At 39.1% G+C, this 20,825-nt stretch overlaps 1 protein-coding gene across 2 annotated transcripts in view; it reads right to left on the bottom strand.

The window, feature by feature from the left end:
* LOC126412351 (gamma-tubulin complex component 2-like) overlaps nt 1-20,825 on the bottom strand; it is a 188,021-nt gene that overhangs the window by 38,292 nt on the left and 128,904 nt on the right. For both annotated transcript variants that reach the window (XM_050081904.1, XM_050081905.1), the window contains exon 12: nt 16,238-16,412. In XM_050081904.1, coding sequence (XP_049937861.1) covers nt 16,238-16,412 — 175 coding nt within the window. The remainder of the gene's footprint in view (nt 1-16,237; nt 16,413-20,825) is intronic.

Here is a 20,825-nt window from a genome sequence, read left to right as displayed (position 1 = left end):
ATACAGGTGTTGGCCACGTTGTCGTAAGGTGCGGCCAGGACTCCAATTTGGCCGCCTGCCATATCCCCATACCCATACAAGGTCGCTGGAGGTGAACCGGCCAAGCGAAGGCACCCGCGGCCGTGAGGTGGAAGGCCGCAGAAGATGAAGTAGCGTGCGGGGCTGTCGGTCATGTAAGAGCTCAGCCGGGCTGTGGTCGTCCATGGGGGAGAAACGGTAAGAAGCCAGAAATTGGAGAAGCGCATCATCAGCAACAGAAGAAGTCAGGAGTTTCCTCATCTGAGCCTTAAATGTGCGGACCAGTCGTTCAGCCTCACTGTTTGACTGTGGATGGAATGGAGGGGCTGTGACATGCATGATGCTGTGACGGGCACAAAAATCCGCAAAATTGGAAGAGGCAAATTGCGGACATTTATCAGTAACAAGAGTAGAGAGAAGGCCTTCCAAAGAGAAAATGCGAGCTAGAGGATTGGTGGTTGCCGCGGTGGTAGGCGGCGTGCAACGGACAATGAAAGGAAAGTTAGAGTAGGCATCAATAACGAGAAGCCAATAAGTACCTAAAAAGGTCCCACGAAGTCAGCATGAATACACTCCCAGGGCTTCTCAGGCGAAGGCCACAGTGACAAAGATGACTTCGGGGCGGTGGCCTGTGACGCACAAGGGTCGCAGGTAGCGACCATGTGTGCGATTTCAGAGTCAATTCCGGGCGACTACACATGACGGCGCACCAGAGATTTTGTGCGAGACACACCCCAGTGCCTGTGGTGAAGGAGGTGCAAGACCGAAGCACGCAAAGACGCAGGTACCACAACACGCGGCGAAGCATTGTCAGTGGTAAAGAGGATAACACCACCCTAGCCGTTAGGCGGTAACGCAAAGCGTAGTAGTTTCGCAACGGATCAGAAGTCTTAGCGGACAGACGATCTGGCCAACCCTTCTGAATACAGCGTAAAACCCAGGAGAGGGTAGGATCAGAACCTGTAGCAGCTGCCAGCTAGTCCCCGGTGATGGGGAACCCGTCCACAACCTGCTGCTCGGCAACATCCAGGTGGAAACACAAAAGTTCGTCCCTATCGAATGCCAGATCAGGACCCATGGAAAGGCGAGACAGTGCATCAGCATTCGCATGTTGAGCCGTCGGTCGGAAATGAATCTCATAATTGAAACGAGACAAGTAAAGAGCCCAACGCTGGAGGCGGTGTGCAGCCTTGTCGGGAAGTGGCGTTGATGGATGAAACAAGGAAACAATTGGTTTGTGATCCGTAACAGGATGAAATTTGGATCCATAGAGAAAAAACACCAAACTTATGAAGAGCATAAATAATGGCCAAAGCTGCTTTTCCAATTTGAGAATACTTTCGTTGGGCATCCGTGAGCATTTTGGAGGCGTAAGCAATGGGTTGTTCAGAACCGTCAGAAAAACGGTGCGCAAGGACTGCACCGACCCCGTATTGAGAGGCGTCCGTGGCAAGAACAAGATGTTGGCCAGGTCGATAAGTAGCCAGGCACGGGGCCTATTTCAGCATAGTCTTCAATTTCAGGAAAGCCGCATCGCATGACGCGGACCAGTGAAAAGACACGTTTTTATGCAACGGCTGAGCCACCGAAGCAGCAGACGGTAAATACCTGTGGTAGTATGCTATTTTCCCAAAGAAGGCCTGCAGTTCCTTAACAGATGTATGGTGAGGAAGGGCATCGATTACCGCAACAATTTGCTGAAGCGGATGAATACCATCCCGAGAGAGTTGAAACCCCAAGTACGTGATAGATGTCTGAAAAAATTTTGATTTCTGAAGATTACACTTAAGACCGGCAGTCTGTAAGACATGAAAAAGTGTGCGGAGATTCTGAAGACGTTCTTCAGTGGTGGAGCCAGTGACAACAATGTCGTCCAAGAATCGCTGAAAGAGAGCAGGGGCGCTGGGAACCCCGAACGGCAATCGTTGGTATTGATAGAGGCCGAAAGGCGTGTTAAGGACCAGGAACTGCCGGGAAGCAGCGTCGAGAGGAAGTTGATGATAAGCTTCTGACAGGTCAAGTTTAGAAAAATACTGGCCTCCAGCAAGTTTAGTGAACAATTCTTCAGGTCTGGGCATAGGGTAAGTGTTGATGAGGCATTGAGCATTTACAGTGGCTTTGAAATCGCCACAGAGACGAATATCACCATTGGGCTTAGCAACGACAACGACAGGAGAGGACCACTCACTGGAAGTGACAGGAAGCAAGACCCCTGAAGCAGTGAGACGATCCAGCTCCCGTTTGACCCGATCATGAAGGGCCACAGGAATGGGTCGAACCCGAAAAAACTTAGGCCGAGCAGTTGGTTTGAGCATGATATGAGCATCAAAGTCGTTTGCACAGCCTAACCCAGGAGAAAAAAGGGACAAAAATGTCGTCGACAAGGAATCCAATTGAGCATACGGAATAGCATCAGAGACGAAATTGACAGTCATCTATGGAGAACTCAAAAACACGAAAGGCATCGAAACCAAAAAGATTCTCCGCGTTACTATGGTCGACCACAAATAAGGGAACAGTGCGAACGACGGATTAGTACGATAGCTCAGCATCAAATTGTCCCAAGAGAGAAATCTTCTGTTTATTGTAAGTCCGCAATTGCCTAGTGACAGGTGACAGAATTGGAGAACCCAACTGAAGATACATCTGAGAAGTGATGATAGTGGCAGCAGAACCAGTATCAACCTGCATGTGAACATACCGACCCAGTATTTGGACAGTGAAGAATAACTTCCCTGAAAGGGAAGAAGTACCATTGACAGACATCACAGAAGCAGAATCAGCGTCACATTCATGAGCATTAGGTATGCGGTCGGATTTGCAAACTGAGGACACATGACCCTTCTTTTTGCATTTGTGACACATGGCCCAATGTTAGGGACAATCCTCCCGTGAATGTTTCGTAAAACACCACGGACATGAAGGAAGTTGTCAGGGGTTTTGCTGCAGTTTCTTAGAGGTTTGTTTACGGTTAGGCAGAGGCTGCTCTTGGGAGCGTACTGCAGCCACGTCGGCAGGTGGGGACATGCCGCACACTTCGTCAACAGTGCACAGAGGTTGGACTTCCCCGACGTCACCCCATGCCTCTATTTGCACTCCAGCGGCGCGAGAAATTTCAAAAGACTGTGCGACGGATAGGACTTCATCTAGAGTTGGATTTGCCAACTGAAGGGCACATTGCCTAATGTCTTTGTCGGGCGCCGACCGGATAATAGCATCCCGTACCATGGAACTGCGTAGGATTCTTTGTGAACGTCAGTAACAAAAAATGGCTCTGAGCACTATGGGACTTAACATCTGTGGTCATCAGTCCCCTAGAACTTAGAACTACTTAAACCTAACTAACCTAAGGACATCACACACATCCATGCCCGAGGCAGGATTCGAACCTGCGACCGTAGCAGTCGCGCGGTTCCGGACTGAGCGCCTTAACCGCGAGACCACCGCGGCCGGCAACGTCAGTAACAAATTGACATTTTCGACTGAGGCCGTGAAGTTCAGCAGCCCAAGCGCGATAGGATTGATTCAGTTGTTTTTGACAATATACGGACAGAAGTGAGCACATTTCAGCAAAAAACAAAGATGCAGGATCTTTCAAAGGAGCCAATTGCGACAACAACCGATACATTTGAGGTGAAATCCATGAAAGGAACAGAGACTTACATGTTTGTTCGTCCGTGACATGAAATGCCAAGAAGTGCAGTCAAAGACGTTTTTCCTAATCAGACCAGTCTTCCGCCGTCTCATCGTAAGGAGGGAAAGGGGGTATAGACAACGATGAGAGACGCCCCGCATTGGATGCCGCGACGAAATCACGAATCGCTGATGTGAGAAGCGTTTGCTGTTCAATGAGATCTTGCAATAGTTCCTCTAAAGTAGCCATGGAAACCTGTGGGTCAACGATGAAAAAGAAAAATTCACTACCTCGTCGCCAATTGTTATTATGTCAAGTTGAACAAATATATTTCAAGGACGACGCAATACATGTAAGTCACAGATCAAGTAAACAAAGTAAGACGTGTGTACACTGTAACAGTTAAATCAGCACTGAGTCCAAGTCCAGTGGCCGCTGGCTGGCTGGCCGCTTAGGTGGTGCTGCTGCTGATGCATGGCTGGCAGACAGCGCCGCATGTAGAGGACGTGCGTAACTGCACGGCGGCACTTTGAAAGATCGGTGAGTCACAACATTTATAAGCTATGTCAATTCAGTCATTATTCTGGTATCTTTGTAAGGGAAAGGCATAATGGATAGTGTTGTTTTTCAGACCCGTGTGAAGTTAATGATTAACATTTTTTTTTGTTTATAACACTAATTGTATTAGTCTGACTAGAATACAAGAAATACAATGCAGAGCAATTTTTCTCTTTGAGACATATTGATGGTATTATGAGGTTTTGTGGAATATTTTGTGATGTTGGTGAGGTTTATTTTGAGATGAAGTTCTGGGAGAGATGACAGTTTATTGTTTTGGGAACTATAATGAGTATGTGAAGTTTATGAGGTCTATAATTATGTTAGGGAAATGAAATATTAGGGATTTATTGGTACTCTTATTTTGAAATGCATTGTACTTTTGTTTATGATGGTATGCTGTAGAAAATTCTGAGAAATGACTATAAGGAAGTTGATGTTTATGAAAGCTTGAGCTGGGTCTGATTTGTTGAAAATATCTGAATTTTATTTAAAAATTGTATGATTCCATGGCACTGACATGAGAGAGAGTTAGTATTGGTAAGAAATAACTGATCTGTAATAAACATCTTGTTGCTGACTCTAAAGCATTAACACATAGTGAAATCATTTCCATGTTATTTTTTGGACTAAGATGTTTTCTTTTGCTCATAGGACATTACCAATCAATGATATTTCATCTACTAAAGACAGATTTATAAATATTGGTATACAGACATTCTCATGAAATATAAGTTCTGCTGTCAATATGATAAAATCACTATTATCTGTGCCATCCTTTTGCTTATCCAATATATGTTACATGATATTTGGTAATAATTTGAGAGAGATAGAATACGTAAAATGTAGACTTTGAAATTGTTTTTGAAAATTTGTGAGAAAAGAACTCAATGAAATGAAATTTTGTTCATGACCTCATTTGAATGAAACGGTGATGCTGAGGAAGTCAAAATGCTGTATATCATGTAATGAAGAACCGTTTAATATTAATTTGTTATACTCCAAATATCATTCGGATAACCAGTTTTATTATTTTACATCAATTTTTTTGTCAAATTTCATGCTTCCAAAATTTTTGATGGGCTTTTGTAAAAATACTCATTTTAGTGAGATACATGCACTACCTGATCTTGGATCGTATGAAATGAACAATACCGCAGTTAAGACATAAAAAATGCAAAACTTTTTAAATGCCAATGTTTATAAATATTTAATATAATTACAACGTGATTATGGACTTCTCAAAACAAGATAGACAATTAATTTTTTTTTTTTTTACGAAATGTATGTTCCAAAAATTACTTTGCATAAATAGATCAATATTTGACAGTAATTTCTTTGCTGCATATTGTTGAAGAAAATCTTTGTTCTTTTGAGCAGATGGTTGTACGAGTCACAAGTTCAACGATGGAGAACAAGTTATGTGTATTTTATTGATTTGTTATGTGAAACAAATTGACTGAAAATATATGTGTAATTCTGCAGAAAGTCCACCCGATTTCATATTGTTATTGAAGTAGTAACCCGACCATCCCCTAGACAATTACAGAAAGATGAACCACAGAAAGGAAGAGAACAATGGGCCATCAACATACAACAAAGAAGAGTAACAAAAGGGATGAGTGTTTTTATTATTAACTCGCTGCAGTGAGGCACTATCTCAATGTGGCAAGTGCTGTGAAAATGTGACTAACTTACTCCAAACATCACTAAGTTCAATATTTGGCAACAGGAGGGTGGGGATGATCAGAATATGTTGTGCCGAGTTCGGATATAGCTTGAATACAGACTGGATGTTGTGCACGTCACCAAAGGTGCACATACTGAAACTGATCAAATGGCATATCTCAATTAATTTGGATTCTATAACACATTAAAGTTGTACCATACCTTTTGAGACACACTGTATTTCACTGGTAACTTTGCCTTCAAATTTGAACTTGAGTTTGACTTCAGCATGAGTGTTTGGTGGAGACTCGGTGTACTTAAAAACATCTAAGTCACCATGGCATCAATTAGGCAACATACAATGTCATCACCTAGGTGTACAACAACAAAAATACAGGCAGTACGGCATTCCTTCAATCCGTATATTCAGGAGACCAATGTATTATAAGTCAGCAGTGAATCAACTGCCCATAACGCATCAATTGGTGTTTCCAGAGACAATGGTCAGAATGCAATGAAATGGCTGTTGCCAACCGAGTTGCCAAGTAGAACAGGTGGTATAATATAAAATGTGTACTTTTACTGTGACAGCGCAGCCCAGCTGCAGTTCGAGACCAGCAAAGAGAAGCTCAATAGCCGGATAAATTCCTGGTAGAACTAAAGAAAACATTTGGCAACAATCAGTATCAAGTCCACTTAGAAGAAGAACAATTTGAGAGCAAAGCCAAATATCGTGGCAAAATGACACAGTCTTTACATGCATCAGGCCAAAACAGAATGTTTTGGTGTAATGTCACATTATGAATCCAAATATGACAAAAGCTGATAAATCTCAGACTTGATAAAAGAAGTTGGTGAAGAAACATCCCAAACTCTTCTGGTAAAGAAAAATCACAACAATCATGGACAAAAGAAGAAGACCAACTCTTGAATATGATCATTACAGCAGTTGTGGGAGATCACCATGACCTCACCTCCCTCATATGCCAGAGTGAGAGAGAGGAGGTACAGAATTTTATGGCAACCAGAATTGTCAGGCCAAGTAAGTAAGAGAGACAGAAACCCCAAAACAGCAGGAGGTAATACAGAATGGTGGAGAAGAGTTGTATTGATCTTTAGCACCAAGCTCTGATACCATATAAATGCACCAGTAAAAATGGACTTGGCCAAGTCAGACTTATGCCACAGCCATCAAACGACAACACAGGACTCTACCAACACAGGTATTACTAACTCCTAAAACAGGTGTAATGCTCCACAGAAGAAGAGACGTTTGGAGGACACAGGACAACATGCCAGGGTGGTTCCACTAGGACACCCCAAACAGGTTATACACTACAGCAGAAAAAGAACTGACTTATCAATGGTTACTATGGCATCAGATGTCAGCGACACCCTTTTCTGTAATGTTGGATGTTTATTGTCATCAGCTATAGAAGACTATGTTCCACGATATGAAAGCATTTTTGCTGAAGGTCACAAATCGGAAACATACCCAGCCAACACGAACATGTACTGCAAGCCAACAGGAACATGAATTGAAAGAATAACTACCAATGACGAAACATAGCCCTACAGATTTGTCATTTTACCAGAATGTAGTCATAATGTTATACCCAGATGGGACTTCTTGTACGTGTCATAGGCAGTCATAGACTGTGGATGATCAAAGCTCCAGACTGACAAATCTATTCTAACAAGGATCCATAAAGATTGCTCTGGGAGTTTGTTTGCCACTGAAAACATTATTATCCCACCACCATCTATGAGACACATTCCCAGGTCATCAAACAAGATGCTCAGTTAAACTGTGAAGATTTGTCAATTGCAAAAACCTACTCAGGCTAGAAAAGATATCTGCATGCCTATGACAATTATAAGCACTGTAGATGGTTAAGGAGAATTTTGATCACTAATTGTCATGAGCATCCACAACTCATCCCTTAAGATAGGTAGGTGTGTGTGTGTGTGTGTGTGTGTGTGTGTGTGTGTGTGTGTGTGTGTGTGTGTGTGTGTGTGTGTGTGTATGTGTGTGTGTGTGTGTGTGTGTGTGGGGGGGGGGGGGGGGGGGGGGGGACGCATGCGTGTGCAGGCGCATGCAGAGACACTCAATCCAGTCCAGCAAGGGCAGCTTAGTGTAATCGACGAAGAATGAAGCTCGCATTACCACTACAGACAACAGAGGAAGCAGCTGCTATCTGCCAATAAGACATTGGCCTCACCAAGAACAGCACTGGCGAGTGACAGCACTTCTGTGTCAGTTTTATATTGCGTTCAAATCTAGAGTGGAGAAAAGACAGGAAAAGCAGCCCATGACAAAACACCATCTTAAGACTGGTGATTATCCACCAATCAGTCAGCACTCATATTGAGTGTTGCAGGGTGAATGATAAGATAATCTGGGAGGAAGTGGAGAAGATGCTGCAAGATGACATGTTCTTGGTCCTCTCCTGTGGTCCTTGTGAAGAAGAAAGATGGCAGATGGTGTTTCTGTGTCAATTATAAATGACTGAACAAAAATCACAGATGATGATGTCTATCCATTGCTGCACACTGATGACACACTAGACTGCTTGAAAGCAGCAGAGTATTTCTCAACTATGGGCATGCAGACAGGCTGCTTGCAAATCAAGGTGACAAGCCTGATTCCTTTCATACCTCCTGACTGCCTCCATATGTTTAAACTTATGCCGTTTGAAATGTGTAACACTCCAATAACTTTTGAATGTATGATGGACAACCTGTTTCAATACCTTAAATGGATAACATGTTTTTACTGTCTGCATATCATTCTGTTCTTTTCAAAGACATTTGAAGAACATTTAAACTGGCTGGCGATCATGTTGAATTCTGTTCAGACCATAGGACTCTGTCTGATTCCAAGGAAATCCATCTTCATCACCCATACAATAACAATCTTGGGACACCTACTGAATGGCAATGTAGCCCATCCCGATACACAGAAAATAGAACAGTTACAGATTTTCCAACTTCCTGGCAGTTTTGTGTTGTGAGAAATTCATAGAAAATGCTCATACTACAGGCAGTTTATGATGCACTTCTGTGTTGAAGAGCATTAAACACACAATTACGTCTTAATTTACTTCATGATGGAAATCTGACAGTTTCAACATTTTAAAGCTGTGGACAAGTGTCTTCCTATGCCTCTATCATGAAAACACAAAACCTTCAATAATAAATACTCTGTATCTACAATGTACGACTGATACCGCAGCCAAAGCATTATAATCATGTCAATAGCTGATTTAGTAGAGTTACCTGGGGTTTTTGTTAATTCAGATCAATAATGAACTGTGTTCAGTTTATCCAAGTTAAGTGTTATACAACAAAGCAAATTTGTAAATTGGGTTCAATGAACTAAGATCAAAATTTATCTTCACTCAGTGACTTATACAGTCAGCACTTATACAATGGCTGAGACAGTAAAGACTACTAGCCTTACACGTGGGGTAAAAACATGGTTTTTGATTTTTAGTATTATACCGAGAACTGCCATTAATATGGTGTTATCCTCTTGGGTAAAATATTCAGGAGGTAAAGTTGTCCCTCATTTGGATCTTTGGATGGGGACTACTCAGGAGGATGTTGTCAGCAAGAAAACACACCAGAATTCTGTAAGTCACAGTACAGAACATTAGTTACCGTCACTGGATAGGTATGATAGAAAATTTAAAAAGAGAAATGACTACATGGAAGGTAGATATAGCAGAAATTAGTGAAGTGCAGTGCTAGGAAGAGCAGGACTTATGGTCAGGTGAGCAAGGCAGTCAACACAAAAATAGATAATAGTAAAGCAGGCGTGGGTCTAATAAGGAACAAAAAATTAGTAATTCAGGTAAGATATTACAAACAGTATAGTGAAAACATTACAGTAGCTAAGACAGACACGAAGTTAACACTCACCACAGAAGAACAAATTTTGTATGCCTATTAGTTCCAGGGTGTGCACTGACCACTCCATGATAGTCAAGAGGGAGGTTGTTACAAAGTGCAGCAGATTTTTTGAGGAAATGACCGAAAAGCCTCTCCAGTTTGTCTGAGAAACATATTTCAGGCACTGTCTGTATCCAATAAAGATCCTGAGCCAGTTGCAGTCACTTACCGCATTTGAGAGAAAACCTCTCGGCTTGCAAGTTATGAGCATTCACAGAGGATGGGATAATTTGTAGTTTGGAGCTGCAGTGTTAACTGCTTGATGGAGCCCATTAGGGATACGGCTGCTAAGATGGGGAAGAAATCCAGTGTGCATACTGGGGGAGAGTCATTCCAGATGTTGAATGAACCCTTCCCTTTGTCATGACAAGCACAGTCAACTGCATATGGTGGCTCATGTCTGTGCTAACAATGTGTGTCACTTTGAACCATTGGATCATAAGAGATTCTCTCTGGTTCCTGATGGCTATCTGTAGTGGTGAAAAGTCTTGCTTGCAACATGAAGATGGTGCTCACCATCCTTAGCATCAATGACAGAATGGATTATGGACATTTCATACAGAGATGAGTGGAGGGCCTTAACCAGAGGCTTAGATGGTTCTGTGACTGTTTAGGCTACAGATTCCTTGACTTCTGCTATAAGGTGGTGGTGCATTTGTTGCTGTTACAAATATTTTATCTTGTAATGATACTGAAGAAGATAGTTGCTGTGATTTAGTACTGGTGGACATTGACAGAAACAGTTTTCTGTCACATACTCGGTCTAATGTAGAGCTCGGTAAAAGTTTATTGTTGACTACATTTGGGACCAGCATTGGCTCGTTCAGTTCTGTGTTGACTATTTTGATTTTTTGTAACATGGGCACATTTTAAGAAGAAATACAGGGAATATCAGGTTCAAATACCAGACAAAGGCCATGTAATATATCAAAACGACAGAAGAATAAACATAAAATGTGGCAATGTGATTTTGATAGTCATCAGCCTGCACTAGTTTTTAAACACAATGATGAATGTTGTCAAGCAGTACAATTTTGGTGACAAGATTACCAAAGCTCTGACGCATTGTTTTATGATCGTAAATATAAACCTCCACAGAACACTTTTATTAACAATGCTATTCTGGTAGAAAAAACTGCAAGCACGACAGAAGGCAACAGTCCACAAAGGCAACAGTCCACAAAGGCAACAGTCCACAAAGGCAACAGTCCACAAAGGCAACAGTCCACAAAGGCAACAGTCCACAAAGGCAACAGTCCACAAAGGCAACAGTCCACAAAGGCAATGTTTGAGTGGATGCTTTCTGAGGATAATGAAAAATTATGTTGTGCTGCCTTTTGTAGCATACTTAGAATGATCCACAATGAGTGCAACATTTAGCTGAATTTCAATTTTCAGACAGCCATACAAAGGTCAAGAGGAGACCAACAAATTTATCAAATGATGGAATGAATGAAGGAAGTGACATGTGAACATATCCAGATGTTCGAAAGTACTCCAGGTTATTTTGGAATGGAAAAGTTAAGCTAACCTTTTAACAGCAAATTTACTGAAACTAATATATTTATTTAAATGTAGCCTTTTTAGAAACAAATACAAATGCATTTCTAATGTGTAACATATTTTCCATATAAGTCTAACCACAGGACATATTGTAATATTTTACTGCAGTGTAATATACTGTAGTGTTATAATTCAGTTTCACTTTACTTTCAGATATCACACAGAAATTACTGACACAAAGTTTAACAGAGTCCTATGGAAAATATTTTGAGGATATTACAATGATGAAGATGAGGATATGACTTGCAAGTATCGCTTCTACTATGTAGTTTTTATGACACAGTTCAACCTAAGATTTGTAACCCCTTGTGTGTTCATCTCCAGCTGTTGTGAGCAATGAAAACAGCACAATAAATTGAGAAAAGTGATGAGAGGAAGATCATCACTCGTGAACTTTTAGTTCATAAACAATGAGCCAAACAATTTTATCACTTGACAGGGGCACCACTATCTGAAGATACTGTGTTTTTTCTTCGGTATGATGCAGAATCAGTCATTACCTTGCACTGCATTGGGTGAGGCATTCTACTCTCGTCAAAAAGGCAGTTTTATTTGTGCATCATTCAACAGTATGGCTCTCATTCTAAGCGGAATGCTCTTGATGTTCACTTCTACACTTGGACTGAACGTGATGCCAAGCAGGGGAATTCACAAGTTGCCAGTGTACTATTCCACCATTTAACAAACTTCTGTAAAGACAAACCGTAAATTTAAATTATTCTGTGATGGTTGTGCTGGACAGAACAAAAAATTGTGTGTTATTAAAGCTAAGTAAATTTTCAGACACATCCAATGTCGTTTTTGAAACTACAGTTACTGTGTGTGGTCACAGTTATTTGCTGATAGATAGCGGGCCAGACACAATATCTTCAATGTGTGATAGAAATGGTAATTCTCCCAATGACAGCATCACATAAGTGGAGTTACTAAACAGGCTTTTCCAAAACTCCTCCACCTAAGTAACTATTTCAGGATTTGAATCAAACAGCTGCCAACACGAGTCATTTGGAAGCAGTGAAACAACATAAGGCACTTAAAGACAAGTCTTCTGGTCTAGACCTTGTACCAATTAGGGTCCTTTCAGAATATACTGATGAAATAGCTCAATTTTTATCAATCATATAAATGTGCTTGCTCAACAAAAGATCCACCCAAAGACTGGAAAGTTGCACTGATGACATCAATGAAAAAGAAAGGAAGTAGGAGTAATCTGATGAATTACAGATCTATATCACGAATGTTGATTTATAGTAGGATTTTGGAACGCATACTGTGTTCCAACATTATAAAATGCCACACAATCAGCTCTGATTCGGGAAACATTGTTCTTATGAAACACAACTGGCTCTTTATTCATGTGGATAAATGAGTGATACTGTTGGGATCTCAAACTGACCACATATTTGTTGATTTCTAGAAGGCTTTTGGAACTGTTTCTCTCAAGAAAATTCTAATCCATGTGCCAATGGAGTATAGTCTCAATTGTGTGAATAAATAAGTGATTTCCTGTCAAAAGTCACAATTTGTAGTAATTTACAGAAAGTCACTGAGTGAAACAGAAATGATTTCTGGGGTTCCTCAAGAAGTTCGATGGACCCACTGCTGTTCCTGATCTACATAAATGATTTAAACAACAAGCTGAGCAGCCCTCTTAAATTGTTTGCAGATAACACTGTCTTTTATTGTGTATAACGTCACAAGAAGAATTTAGACAACATATCTGAATGATTCAAAAGTGGCAATTTATCCTGTTTAGATTACACAATAAACCACATAAATTTAATGGCTGCCAGTTCAACTAAATACCTAGGGATTACAACAATGAACAACTTAAATTGAAACCATCACATAAAGAAATAATGTAGCAAAAGCATACCAAATACTGTGTTTTATTGGGAGAACATTTAGAAGATGCAATAAATCTACTAAAGAAACTGCCTGCACTACACCTGTCCATCCTCTTCTGGAGTATTGCTGTGTTGTACAGGAGACAATTATCAGAAAGGACTGATGGACAGCATCAAAAAAGTTCAGAGGAGAGCAGTTCATTTTGTACTATTGTGAAATATGAGAGAGAGTGCTACAGATATGATACACAAGGTGGGGTGGCTATAAGTAAAACATAAGGTGTTTCTCAATGTGGAGAAATTTTTTCATGAAATTTTCATCACCAGCTTTCTTCCCCAAGTGTGAAAATATGAGAGCATGCTGAAAAGTAATGCCTCTGAAATTTTTTATTCCGTTCTCAAGATCAGATGAGTTATTAAATTCCATGCTCATTACTCGGTCAACTTTCTCCCTTTGCTGACAGAAGTTGCAACCCTCTGTGGTAGAGGCCTCCAGAGTGTAGTGTGTAACATGGCAGTGTCTAATGTAACTATGTTGGTGTGCTGTGAGAACCTCATAAAAGCACGAACTCTTAAAGACATCTTTGTTCTTCGTGTTTACATATTTGCAGCTATCTATCACTAGATGGCTTGGAATTGTAGCAAGTAACATGGTGGTGTGTAAAGTACCAATGTCAGTGTGTGTGAAACAGAATGCTGTAACTGAGATTTAAATTTGAGGAGTTAGTCCACATATGGAGCACTATCTCCTTTGGCATGACAACGCCAGGCCATCTGCAACAATCCGATGCCTTGGGCTCACTGTCTTCGATCATCCCCCGTATAGCACCATCATGATCCTATCTGATTTTCATCTGTTTCCAAAACTTAAAAAACATATTCAAGGTCCTCACTTTGGCAGTGATAAAGCGGTGCAAGCATAGGTGGGTTGTGGCTCAGACAACAAAGTCAAATGTCCTACAGTGATGGTATCAACAAACTGGTCTCCCATTAGGAGAAATGCGTTCATCGCCAGGGTGGCTATATTGAGAAATAAATACATTGGCATGGAGAATAAGACTGTGGAACATAACTAACATTTGTTTTATTTAAAAAGCTTCAAGAGCTTTCACATAAAAAAAATTCGAAGGCATTTTGTTGACTCCCACCCTACAGAGGGAGAAATGACCATGGCAATAAAGTATGAGAAACTGATCTCCCACAAATATTTAGATGACCATTTTTACCACAAATTAGTTGAGAGTCAAATGGTCGATAAATAGTCTAAACGTGGTTTTATGAATCTTCTGCCAAGCACATAAGTGTGAATGTCAGAGTATACGTACATATAGAGATTGCACGAACGTACGATGAAATAAAAGAATTTATTCAGGTGGTAAAGTGAGATGGAAATTTAGGCATAACTAGGATTCAGCAGTAGAGAAGAGAAGGAAAAATAGCAGATCACAGACTGGGGGAATAAACAGAAGAGGAAGCTGCTTGGTAGAATTTTGACAGAGCACAACTGAATCACTGCTAACATTCAAAACCAGGGAAAGGAATATAATAGAAGAAGAAAGAGTAGCTTTGAGAGATGGAACAATGGACACGGCAGAGGATCATCATCATCATCATCATCATCATTTAAGACTGATTATGCCTTTCAGCGTTCAGTCTGGAGCATAGCCCCCTTATAAAATTCCTCCATGGTCCCCTATTCAGTGCTAACATTGGTGCCTCTTCTGATGTCTTCAGGATCAAATAGGCAAAAAGGTAAGTCCCAATAGAAATTATTGGACAACACATGAAATATCTAATTTAACTGATGAAAAGATAGAATATAAAAAAGATGACGAATTAAGTAGTCATAAGAGAATACAGATGATTTAAAAAAAGAGATCAACAGAAGCAAAGTGGTACACTGGAAATGGCTAGAGGAGAAATGCAAAGCTGTAAATCCATACACAACTAGGGAAAAGCTAAATACTTTCAGTATATCCATTGTGGATGACAAACTGTGACTGTGATTTAAACTGCTGTTTATTTGGTAATAAATATTCAACCATGAACATGTTTTCGAGCTACTGAAAAATCATAAAAAAGCGACTGGTTGCATATTTATTACAAAATAAACAACAGTTCAAGAGCTATATACTGTCTATAGGAACATTAAGGAAAGCTTTGGAGGACAGAGACATGGCTGCATGAATATCAAGAGGTCAAATCGCAAATTGCATAAAGAGATGCCATGATCCACACAGTTAAGAATGTTGATAATAGAGCCACATAATTGTACTTGAACTGCTGTTTCAAAGGGATTTTCCAGTATAGTTGTCCCTCTCTGAAAGGGAATTAAAACTGAGAGCAGTACAAGATTAGTATGCATGATTAGTCATGGATAACTCAATTAAATTGGTTTTATAATGTTAAGTGTTTGCACCACTCCCTCAGTGAAGACCATAATGAAGAGCCTGTGCAAACAGTTTCATCTAAAGTGATGAAAAGTTAACATTGCTAATAGATATTGAAAAACTAGTAAACTATACACTTTCAAATCAAATTTGTTTTAAATTTCATTCATTACACTTTAGCACAGTAAAGGTACCAACTGCTTGCTTGTTTAGGTGTGAACTAAAAAGCAAACAAATTTAATCTCTGTCACTGATTGAAATTTAGCTCTGGATTATGATTTGAACAAAGACATCTTTAATATGCTGACAGTTCTCTTATTCATAGCATTATTTTTTTAAAGCATGAATTTCAATGTAAGGTTTGACTTTCTCAGGTTTGGAAAGCTGTAAATTACAGAGTTTTAATAGGTAACAAAGATTAAAATTCATATACTAAGTGAAAGTTTTCATCCAGAAATATTTAATTTCTTATGTAGAGGGCCAGCCATTGTTACTGGAACCATTTTAAATCACAACAGCACAGCCAGACTCGTTACAGAAGTGTTCCATAAAATTCCTGTTCTCAATAAAATATTTAATTAATTGTAAAAATTGATATTAAATACCTTGCTGATGTTTGAGAGAAAGTTAACCCAATTTGGTTCAATTACTTCAACCATCATGTAGTACTCAAGATTCTGTACATAATCAAGCATTCTCATTCGAAGGGCGAATGCTGGAGTGTACATAATCAGGGCTTTATTGGAAAACAGCTTAGCCATTTTGTTTTTCTTCCAAACCCTGAAACAGAAGTGCTAAATTCACTGTGATGAAATTTAAAATTAACTGCATTGTTCATTTATCTCTACACAGGTATCATGACATTCAATATTTAGAAGTGATTGCTAATCAAATATTATATATAGAAAAATGTGTAATAACTCTTAGGTCCTACAGTTTAGTGAATATTGTGTTGAACAGCTTTATGAACGTTGTGCAACAGTAGTGAATTCTGAAACATATATATCTAACAGACTTATAGTTTACAGACTTACAACAGCATCTTTTTCAATCCATGGCATTATTGGTTATTATGAGTGTGACAATGAATGAGAAAATAATAAAAACCAGGCCCCCAATGACTGATGACTTAAAAATATATGTAAGAACACTGAATTCACAAAGACATAGTACATCACATGACTCTTTCCGTAAGATTAGTTTAAATCATCTTCATGGGCCTCTCCTTACTCTGGCTTGCACACATCAACATTGGTCATAAATGGTTTCTTTTACTTATGTGAGAAGCCAAAAACTCAAGGAAATCAAATCAGAGCTGCCAGATATATTCAGATGTGTCTATAACCAATTATCTTCAACACATGCTTGTGTTCTGGTTATCCTGTGAGCAGCATTATTGTAGGCATAAGAACCCGCACAAACCCAATTTCAGCCACACCTCCTGAGTTATTATCATTGGTTTAGGAAGGTAAAAACATTGACATCTTGCAGTGGAGAGAATTCTTTTACTCTGATGCCATGCATTATACACTTTTATCTCACAAGCACCATTGGGAAAGAGCCAGATCTATATCTACTGTTTAGTCTTGGGTCAAATTGACAGTGGCCTATTAACAAAATTGTTGCTTCTGATATAAATGATATATTATCTGCTAACTGCAAACTCTCCTGGCATGAATATATGTGTGATATATTGACAATGTAGGAAAAGATAGATTGCTACTTACCGTAAGATAACACACTAAGTTGCAGACAGGCACAATTAAAAGACACTTACAAAATAATGTAATATATTCAACATATGGCTGCTGGCACAGTTTCAAGAGAACGGTCAGTTATTTACATGTTCCATGGGTCATAAACATGATCTCTCTAACTATGATGTGGAATAAATTAATTTGTACAATTATGGTAGAGTTTCTCAGAGAAAAATATGACAACCAGCTGATCACTTATGTGACTGTTTTCTGCGACTCCCCCCCCCCCCCCTCCCCCTTTTCCCTTCCATATAGTAACATTCATTATATCTCTCTCTCTCTCTCTCTCTCTCTCTCTCTCTCTCTCTCTCTCTCTCTCTCTCTCACACACACACACACACACACACACACACACACACACACACACACACACACACATCATACTTACACATTCAAAAATCCTACTATGGGTTAGAAGATACGATCAGGCAGATATGATTTCCATTTATGTTTAGAGTTAAATTTATTATCTGTTAAATTCTCTACATCACTGGGTAAGTGGCCTACGTTTTCAAACTGTAACTGATTCTTGACAATCAACTTCATAAAGAAGCAAATGTACTGGTAGGTGGTTGTTATGCTCAACTGTTTAAAGTTGGCCAAGTTTCTAGAGGGGACATAACATATTATCCTTATCAGACATTTCTGTATAATAAATACTTATTTCCTCAATAACGAATTACCCCAGGAAATGATGCAATACATTGGTGAATGAAAGCACAAAAACACAACTTTTTAACAATTTTGCTTACAAAATTAAATATCATCCACATTGCAAATGCTGCAGAACAAAGATGTTTAAGAAAATCAGTAATATGTGATTGCCATTTCAGGTCCTTATCAATGCAAACACTTTCGAATTTAGAATAGTCTGTTTCATTTATTGATTTACTCTTGCGCATTATTTCTAATGGTGTGGTCAAGGCCTTGTGCACTACTGAATTGCAAGTATTGCTCTTCTTGGGGAATATGTAAGCTGCCTAGTCAAATACTTTTGACAACTTACAGATAGTACCAGCTGGCAACATTTTGTCATTTAAATTTTATTTATTATGACCTGTGAATTGAAAAATGGCATGTTCTTTAGAGACAATGCTTTGAAATTCACACCGACTGACTTACGATCTTATTTTGACAGATTTGTTATGGTTCTTGCACACACAATCTTCCAATACCTTCGAAGAGGAGGCAATTAGAGCAGTTGATTACCATTAATATCTTTCTAACACCCTTTCTCAGAGAAGAGTTTGAAATTAGTATATTTCAGTTTGTCTGGAAATGTGCCTTGTAATAGTGATGTGTTAAATACATTATGAATACACTATATACAAGATGTCTCTCCCAAAAGTCATGATGCCCTTTTTCTCTGGCGTTTCGTCAGACATTTGCAATTTTGTTTTTGCAACGTGTATGTGGAGTCAGTCCAAACAAAAACTGCTCACTGCATGTGTTATGGAATGCCTACTGTTAACAGAAAACATCAGTTTGTTTCCTGTTACACATTTTTTAAATGAACTATTACATGCATGTTCAACAGAGCAACCCAAAATTAATCTATTACAATACTAATCTTACCAAAAGTATTAAAAGGGGGAACAAAACACAAATAATATCCAGTACTCCAGCAGTGACTCGAGTGCCGCCCTGGCCCACTCTGACTGCTATCACCATGCAGCAGCACCGCTTATTCATTACTGGAATAATGATTGTTCTTCTGTTTATTGTCATCATGAATACACATTGTTAAAATTGCTCCTTCCAGTCAATGCAGTTGCAGTCAGGCCACAGTGGCTGGAGATAGTGGTCATGTGAAGAAGGCTTTGGCCAAAACCTCAATAGGTAACAGTCTTTTCGTTATGTTTATCAGCAACTCAACATGTCATCTTTACAGTGAGTAGCAATCTATACTTTTCATAATATTGCTGGATCTACTTATTGTATTAAAGCTGCCTCCTTAACCATTTTTATCCCCCTCCCATTCCCTCCATTACAAAATTAACTATTCTTTGATGCCTCAGGAAGTGTCCTATCAACCAATCCCTTATTTTAGTCAAGATGTACTACAAATTTCTCTTCTCCACAAATCAACTCAGTAGTACTTCATCAGTGATCGTTTCTACACATCTAATCTTCAGTATTCTTTATCAGCACCACACTTCAAATGTTTCAGTTCTCTTTTTGTGTTTACCACTTATTGTCCAAGTTTCCCTTCCATATACAGCTACACTTCACGTAAGTACTTTCAGAAAAAGACTTCCTTACTCTGAATTTTATATTAGATGTTAACATATTTATGTAAAATTGTAGAAGACACCTTTCTGCATGCAGCACCCAAATGTATTTCTCCTTTTTAACAAGGTTCCTCAGTGGGTGTCCGGGAATATTATTTGACTTTCCATTTTCACATATTGATTTTTTTATTTAAAACAGTACAAATAAATATTTTATAATAAAATGACAAGGCACTTACAGAAAAATATCTAATTCATCACTTGAAGATCATACAAGTTTCCCCAGTGTGTTTCAGAAAAGCTTTTCTTGCTCTTGCCAATTTGGATTTTATATCCATTTTAGTTCCATGATCATTAGCTACTATTTGCCCAAACAGCAATACTCGTCTTGTAATTTTAGTTTCTTTACTTAATTGAATTTCCTTACCATCACATGATTTACATAAATATGCTCAGTGACCCTTATTTTACTTATGTGCATCTTATTACTTCTTTTCAAGACGCTATAAATTCTGTTTAATTGTTTTTCCAAAACTTTGGTTGCATTTCCAAACCTTTCCCTAGTTTCAGTAACTGTTTGTTCAATATAGAGATTCAGTAACATTGGTGATAGGCTAGAACACTTCTCACTCCATCTTCAACTACTGCTCCTTCAAGTCCCATGAGGTAGCCACATGCATAACATACACAGGCATAATCTGCAACTGCCACATCACATGTGTACAGAGGTACTTTTGGTTCCAATTGATGCACAGTGAGGAGATTCTCCACGATGTAGACCATGACAGAAGAACAAGAATACACAGTAAATAACTGCAATGAAAAACAAATGTACAAATGTACTAATGTACGTTCCACAGATCCCAAGTGGAACGATCGCCATGCAAAAGGAATGAGTTTAAAAAAATTTAAACATATTTTCATTTCTGAGGTAACCAACACTGGATAGAATAATCATTTTGCAACATTTATTTAAAATTACTGGATTACTGCACTGGTCAGATTGTACTAATATTCACATTATTTTATTATATTAGTAACACACAGTCGTATCAGTCACTTGCACTAAGAAATTTATCAGTGGAGCAGAAGGAGTTGGCCACCAACAAATACTTCAGGCTTCTTTCAAATTGAACTTTACTGGAAGTTAAACTTTTTTTGGTTGCTGGTAAATTATTGAAAATGTGTGTTCCTGAATAAAGGAC

The sequence above is a fragment of the Schistocerca serialis genome, chromosome 7, assembly GCF_023864345.2.
Source record: "Schistocerca serialis cubense isolate TAMUIC-IGC-003099 chromosome 7, iqSchSeri2.2, whole genome shotgun sequence".
Classification (NCBI taxonomy): domain Eukaryota; kingdom Metazoa; phylum Arthropoda; class Insecta; order Orthoptera; family Acrididae; genus Schistocerca; species Schistocerca serialis.
Note: the sequence above shows the minus strand (reverse complement) of the source record. Positions and strands in the feature narration are given on the sequence as shown.